This window comes from Mirounga leonina, unplaced genomic scaffold, assembly GCF_011800145.1.
Source record: "Mirounga leonina isolate KUSES-001 unplaced genomic scaffold, KU_Mleo_1.0 Mir_199, whole genome shotgun sequence".
Taxonomy (NCBI): Eukaryota; Metazoa; Chordata; class Mammalia; order Carnivora; family Phocidae; genus Mirounga; species Mirounga leonina.
Window position 1 is genome coordinate 708,318 of NW_023270498.1, and position 7,577 is coordinate 715,894.

Sequence of the window (7,577 nt, forward strand, 5' to 3'; positions counted from 1 at the left end):
CCGGCCCCTCCCCCGGCCCCTCCCCCGGCCCCTCCCCCGGCCCCTCCCCCAGCCCCAGCGGCGTTCCCGGTGCCGTCCTCCCGGCCGCGCGCGCAGCCCCTTTGCATGGGGACCGTGGTGGTGGCTCGGCCGCTTTGGCTGGTGCGCCGTGGGGCCCACGGAGCCTTCGTGAATAACGACCTCCAACCCTTGCCGTTTCTGCCTGCAGCCTGGAATTGTGTCTCCGTTTAAACGAGTATTCCTAAAAGGTGAAAAGAGTAGAGATAAGAAAGCGCATGAGAAGGTGACAGAGCGGCGCCCTCTGCACACTGTGGCGCTGTCCCTGCCGGAACGCGTGGAGCCCGACAGACTGCTGAGCGACTACATCGAGAAGGAGGTGAAGGTAAGTCCGGCCGCCCGAGGCGCCTGTCTGCTGGGGCGGGTGACCGCTCACGCTCCGCGCGCCTGTCTGCTGGCCCCATTTCCAGCCCTTTCCGTGGGAGCGGCCGCCTCCTTTCTCTCGAGGGCGGGCGCGTGTTGTCTTCCGCGTGTTGTGGTCACGGCCGAGGGCGCGGGTCTCCCAAACCCTGTCCAGTCCTGTGCGCGGGCACCTGCGGGTAAGCGTGGCGCACGCGGCCCCCCACACGGCCCCCTGGTGAAAAGGAGCCAGGGCGAGGGGCTGCGGCCTCGAGGTGGGGGGGGGGTGGTCCGTCAGGAGCGTGGTGCCTGCGCTTGGAGGGGGCGCCGGGGAAGGTGGGGGAGCGGAGTTCACGGAGCCAGCTGGACCGAGGGCTCTCAGAGGGCCGGGGAGGGTGTGGGGTGGTTGGTGTCCTTGGAGGGGTTTCTGCTCTCGCCTGGCCATCAGGTGACGGGGGAGGTGGGTGGTGTCCCTGGCAGAGACGGGGGACTGGGGAGGCTCAGGCATGGGGACACTTGGCACAGAGGAGGGTTGGAGCGACCCCAAGTGAAGACCACATGAAGCCCGTGTACGGAGTGGAGAGTCCCCCGCCCCTCTCCCTGCCGAGCCTCCAGAACGTTCGCCTGCCCACACGCGATCCCCAGGGTGCCTTCAGGGGGAAGCCGGGGTTACCGCCCCCCAGCCCGAGCGCAGCTGCGGCCGGTGACACTTCTGTCGGGGGCAGCGCGGATTCATACACGTCCAAGGACATAGAGCCCACGGCAAACACGAGAGGCAAGTGTGAATGTGGCCACAGCCATGCAGGAAACGGGGTGTGTGTGAATGTAACGTCCTCGGAGAGGTAAGAGCAAGCACCGTGAACTCTGAGGTAACAGGCTCCACTTCTAAATAAAGAGCTGCAGACGGGGCTTTTGGAACGAGAGGTACGTCCGTGTGTGTCTTAAAGTGTTCATTACAGGGGTTGAACGAAAGTCAGGAAAGGCACCCAGAAAGAACGACCGGAAGGTGAAGAGAGAGGGAATTAGCGGGAGACAGAAAGAGCAAAAGGAGATTGTAGGGTCGACCCCGGAGGCCCCGCAGGGGTGGAGGAGGAGAGGCGGCCTCCGGGTGGTGATGCGGGACCTGTTGCAGAGCGTGACCTCGCAGGATGAAGGGGTCCCGCCACGGTGACCAGGCCGACCCTGTCCTGAGGGAGCCACCAGAGGACATGCTGCCTCACGGCATGGGACACACCACGAAGGCGGAGACGTGGGTCCAGGGCCAGGGTTCCACCCAGAAAGGAGCCGGGAGGATTCCGGGCCGGGCGGAAGAGCCCAGGCCCTGGCGAGACTCGGGACTGGGCCCGAGTGCCTGTGGGAGAGGGGGCAGGATGTTTTTTATGCGTTTGGGTAGGGGCTGGGGAAGAACCGGGGAGAGTCAGAGCCGTGCCTGAGGACAGGGCAGGTGCGGGAGAAGGTGGCCCCTATGAAACCCCGCAAGGTAAAAGTTGGGGATTTCTGCTTCCAGAAGGTGGGGTGCGTGTATGTGCCTCCCCCTGGGCCTCCTTCTTGGTACAGCTACAATCCTGGATGTGGCGCGTGCAGCGACCTCGAGCTCCTCTGCAAGGCGGACGCAAGGCAGACCCACAGGGACCTGGGGGCCCCAGCTGAGGCCCCAGCTGAGGCCCCCAACTTCTCTCTGTCCTCATGTATCCCAGGCGTGGAGTCGAAGAGGCCGGCAACCCAGAAGCACAGACAGGTGTGGACAGACCCCAATGAAAGCCACTCCGTCTGGACAAAAGACCAGCAAAGGGGTGCCAGCCAAGGCCGAGCGGCGGCCAGCGCCCACCCCGGAGGAGGCCAGGCCGGGAGCAGGGACTTTCTCCCCTATGAACCCGGGTGGGACTGGGGTGTCCGTGGGGTCCCAGGGGAGCCAGAATGCCCGCCATGACCCGCGGGACAGAGGAGCCCCCTTGGCGGCAGCCGTGGGACCAGAGAGCGCTTTCCAGCTCTTGCGTCGTCAGAGTCCTGGCCGGAGGGGCCGAGAAACTGTTCCAGGGAGTCGTGTCCGAGATGTCACTCATTTGGCAAAAGACAAACGTAGCGATTTAAGAAGCGGAGTGTACCGCAAGCAGGGCGAACCCGGAGCAGTTCACACCGATGCGTCACCGTGAAACTTGTCAAGAGCAGAGCCGGGAGGTCTGGAGAACGGTGAGGAGAGCGCTTCATCCACAGGCAGAAGGGGGTGCCGGCCTCCGTAGGGCCGGCTAGCACTCGCACCAGCTCCCCAGGAGTCCCCCCCCGCCCCATCATGTCCGGAGGGCCGGCACAGCTGGCTTGGATCACTCTGTGACTACTAAGGACACTCAGGCTCTCGTTTGGATCTCCAGGCCCGCCTGCTCTCGCTGGAAGATTCCCTCCCGTGTCCAGGGAATGGACGCCAGGGCTACAGTCTCTCCTGGAAAGAGAAGGGGCGACTTACTCTGAAGGGGCGTGGGGCTGGCTCGGGATCCCAAGAGGGAAGCCATCACATCGACAGGCCGAGGTAGAAATCTCAAGGGGTCCTATCAGTTGATGCAGGAAAAACATCCAGCACCCATTCATGATGAAAAAACTCAGGAAAACAGGATGTGTGTATGAGCCACGATACGTGCCCAAAGTGGGCACCAAAATTAAAAATGAAATTTACAGTTACTTCAGAAACAGAAAGACAGGTACAAATGGAACCAGACGTGTATGGGATTTCCCGAGCACATAGTAGGGGCGCAGGGAAGCACAGATCTGCATGTGGGGGACTCAACCAGGTCAGTGTGTGACGTATCCCCAGACCCACGCGCCGCTCGATGCAATCCTTATCAAAATCCCAGCGAGTTTCCTGTAGATCCGAAGATGACTCTAAAATGTATATGGAAAGGGAGAAGGAGCAGAATCGCTGGAGAGGAAGCGAGAGGAGCCAGGCCGTCTGCTCTCACGCGGTATCGGCAGACGGACCCACACTGACATGCCCTGCTGGATTTCGACGAAGGTGCAGACGCAGCGTTGACAGGGGCAGGACTGTCTCAGCACGGTGCTGGACACTGCAGAGGAAACGTGACCCTCAGCCCACGCTCCACACCCGTATGTGCAAAGATTCACTTGGGATGGACTGGAGCTGGCCGAGACGCTGCGGGCAGGACAGGCGAACCCCTTCCTGGAGTTTGCATCCGTCCTCACCAGGAAAGAGCGTTTCCCTCCGCAGGGCTGACCAGCCACCCGAGCCTGGTTGGCCCCCTCGAGGACGGCGCCTTTTGGGGACCGCAGAGTGTGCCCCTGGGACGGGCTGTGTGCATTGGCCTGTTGCCAGCTAGGTGAGCCCGGCTCGGCCTCCGCCTTCCATCAGCTGCGCGTAGACTGAGCTAACGGGGAGGGCCTCGTGCGTCTCTACGGGGGTCCCGCGGCTCTGGGGTAGGACCGTGACTGTGCTTTGCTCCATCCCGGAGGGTGGATGGGAGTGGCTCCTGGCGGCTTTGGAGAGGAATGTGTTTGTCCCGTGAGCTCACCTTCTCTCACAAAGAGTCTTTCTAGCTCCCTCACGCAGGCCACGGCCACGGCCCACCAGTTCTGCAGAGCTAGGCTGGGCATGAGGTGGAGCCCGCCGTCCCCGCGCCACGCGGGTGTTGGAGGGCAGCTCGCATCTCTGCTGTGGCCACTGGCAGTGACGCTGTTCCTGCTTCGGAACCGTGGCCGGGGCAGCAGCGGGATGAGTTTCAGGGGCTGCCACGCGGCCTTTCGTACGGCAGTAGGTCCCGCATTCTGGAGGCCGCTAAGCACGCCTGCTCCTGTTATGTGGGGGACGTGGGTCTGGCTGCCGAGGACGCGCCGTGCGCGCATCTGGGCCTGGCCCCTACGCCCCCGCCCCGGCAGGACCTCGTGGGCCGTCCAGGTCCCAGGGTGCTGGCACCGTCTCCAGGCCTCCCTCCAGGGGCTCTGGGGGCATCTCTGCAGCGTGTCTGCCCGGGCACTGCAGGTGCCTTCTCCTGGGGCTCCGTCTCTCCTTCAGCCACGTTTCTGCGGCTGGGACCTGTGTCAGGGATCGATCCTTTATGCCCGAGCCGTGCGCTGGGCGGCGTCCTCGTGTGTGCAGTAGGTGGCTCCCGGGGGCTCCGTGGCCCCCGCAGGCCACACCCACTGCCCCTCCGCGGCCGCTCCTGCGGCTCCTGCCAACTGCCTGGCGCTGCTCCCCGGGTCCTGTTGTCTGCTCGCTCCCAGTTCTGTGAGCGTCTCCTGCCATCAGCTGCACCTTCTCGGCGCTGCTTGTCCTCCAGAGCAGGGTGTCTTCCCGGCCCTCCCAGGGAGCAGGGGGAGCAGCGGCGTGGGGTTCCCCGTCTTACACGGGTGGGCCCACCTCTGAGCCTCTCCAAGCCTTCTCCCACAGTTTGCCACGGTGTGTGTGTGTGTGTGGTCTGTCGCCTAGCAAGTGGGGCTGGGCCACTTGGGCAGGCCTGGCGTGTTGAGAAGTCGTGCACCCGCCCTGGTGTCCCCGACCCCGTGTGAAAATCCTGCCCTTCCTTCCGTCAGGCCCCGCTCTGCTGCGGGGATCTTGCCGACCGAGGCCAGTGGTGGGTGGACGTTGTCGGGGGCCACCTTGGGGTCAGTATAAAAACGGACTTCTGTTGTGTCCCGTCAGCAGTGGTTTTTGGAAGCACTTCCTGTGTCTGGAGCTGGAGCATGAGCTCGCCAGCAGGCCTCCGCGCCGGCTGTGGTCCCCGTAAGGCGGTGGGAGGGCAGCGGGGTGGGTGGTGCCTGAGACGGTCTGGCTGTCTCATCTCCCACCTCGCCGATGCCGGGGCCGTCGGCACAGATGTGACTGCTAGTCACGCGTCCCCTCGGGGCCTCTCACGCTTTGTCACGTTCTCCCCCTGTAGCCGTGCCCTTGACGTGCTGGGATCCGTTGCTCGGCCCGGCGCCCCACGCCGTTTCCCCCACGCTGGGTGTGGGCCAGCCGCTGCTGACCTCGAAGGGGTGCGGGCGTCCATTAGGGCACCTTGCAGGACGATGGGACAGGAATGGTAAGCCCTGTCCAGCAGGCACACCTTGTCCCATCTGGAATTGGAACAAGGATGACAGCTGCAGTGAAAATGTTTTACCAAGAATCATGTTACTGTGAAGCAAATCTCAAATGAATGGCGGCTCGCCTTCCCATGAAGCAAGTAGGATCCTCTCCGGAGATGTGCTAGCTGGGCCTGCAGCACGGTGGCGCTAAGAGATAAGGAGGAGACGGGTGACATCACCCCCCACCCAGGCCGCGGGCGGGGGCAGTCCCCGGGCAGTCCTGCGCATGCGCACCGGGCACTGTCCTTGCCGCCAAGCACCCTTCACAGACAGGAGCGTGCTGCCTAGGATTCAAAGAGTTGTGAGCAAATGAACTTATTGAGGAAAGCTAATAAGATGCTTTTTTATTGCGGCAAAATATACACGACAGGGGCCCCTCGGTGGCTTCAGCTCAGGTCATGACCTGCATCGGGCTCCCTGACCGGCGGGGAGTCTGCTTCTCCCTCTGCCTCTGCTGCTCGCCCTGCTCGTCTGCTGTCACTCTGTCAAATGGATAAATAAAATATTTAAAATACATATATATATACACGACAAAATTTGTCATTTTAACCCATTTTGACCACGTTTAAGTGTGAGGTTCCGTGGCATTGAGCACACTCACATTGCTGTGCGGCCTCCACCGTCCGGGTCTAGAAGGTTCTCATGTCCCCGAACGGAAGCTCTGTCCCCTTGAGACCCCAGCCCCCCGTGCCGTCCCCTGGCGCCGCCCACTCTGCTCTCCCTGTGGATCTGACCGCTCTGGGGACCTCGTGCACGCGGAGTCACACAGTGTGTCCTTCTGTGACCGGCTCTTTCCACTCAGCTTCATGTCCACCTGGTGTGGCCGTGTTGCAGCAGGTGCTGGAACTTTCTTTTTAACACTGAGCACGACTCTGGTGTATACACACTCCCGTTTCACTGACCCGTTCGTCCATCACTGACGTGGCGCTGGTTCCGTAGTTTTGACTATTGTGAACATGCTCCTGTGACCGTGGGGGCACGAGTGTCTGTTCAGTCTCTGCTTTTGCTTTACTGTCGTCGTTAGGTAGGTCCACGCCCAGCGTGGAGCCCAGCGTGGGGCTTGAACTCGTGACCCTGAGATCAAGACCTGAGCTGAGATCGAGTCGGAGTCTCAGCCACCTGAGCCAGCCAGGTGCCCCTTGCTTCCTTGTGACAATACATGGAACAAAGTTTCCCATCTTCACCGTCTTTAAGTGCACAGTTTGGAGCATTAAGTACATTCGTGCTGTTGGGTAGGCGTCACCACCATCCGCCTCTGTCCGTGTCTCTTCCCCTCGTAAACCCGAAGCTCTCCCAACACAAAAACTCCCCCTCCCACAGCCCCTGCCAGCCGCCACTCTTGCGGGAGTCTGAGCACTCTGAAATTACATAGGAAAAAGACAAAATATTTTTGTCAAGGGTGGAGATAGTCCACTGAAAGCTTATTCACAATTCTACTGTAAACATTAATAAACATTAAAATATTTGCATAATTATGTGCTCAAAAATCCTATAAAAAGTGGAAGACTTATTACAATTGTAGTGTTCAGTCAACTACACTTCCTTTCACAATTTCTTTTGTCCCATTTACACCTTTAAACCTGGACACACTGCTGAACATATACTTTGGCAGTTCTAAATAACAAGTGCTTCCACAAAAATAAAACAACAACAATAAAAAAAACAACATAAACCCCCTACTCACCTTGTATAAGTGGAACCACACAGTATTTGTCTTTTTGCGACAGGCTTATTTCACTTGTGTAATGTCTCAAGGTCCATCCCTGCCGTGGCACACCGCAGGGTTCCCTTCCCGTTCGAAGGCTGAGTCACGTTCCACCGTGTGGATGGACCACAGTTGGTTTTGCCCCTCAGCCGTCGACGGACACCGGGTTGCCTCGGTGTTCTGGTTATCAGGAATGACACTGCTGTGAGTGTGGGTGATTTCTTTGAGATCCTGCTTTCAGTTTTTTTAGGTGTCTACCCGGAAGTGGAATTGCTGGGTCATACAGTGATTTTATTTTTCAGTTTTTTTTTTTTTTTTTAAGATTATTTCTTTATTTATTTGACAGAGAGAGACACAGTGAGAGAGGGAACACAAGCAGGGGGAGTGGGAGAGGGAGAAGCAGGCT

At 60.1% G+C, this 7,577-nt stretch overlaps 1 protein-coding gene across 4 annotated transcripts in view; it reads left to right on the forward strand.

Annotated features, from left to right (window-relative positions):
* Positions 1-7,577, forward strand: part of CCM2 (CCM2 scaffold protein) — a 46,046-nt gene that overhangs the window by 25,378 nt on the left and 13,091 nt on the right. For 2 of the 4 annotated variants that reach the window (XM_035026447.1, XM_035026448.1), the window contains one exon: positions 209-382. The exons of the other annotated variants lie outside the window; for them this stretch is intronic. In XM_035026447.1, the coding sequence (XP_034882338.1) occupies positions 209-382 (174 nt within the window). The remainder of the gene's footprint in view (positions 1-208; positions 383-7,577) is intronic. 4 annotated transcript variants of the gene reach the window in all.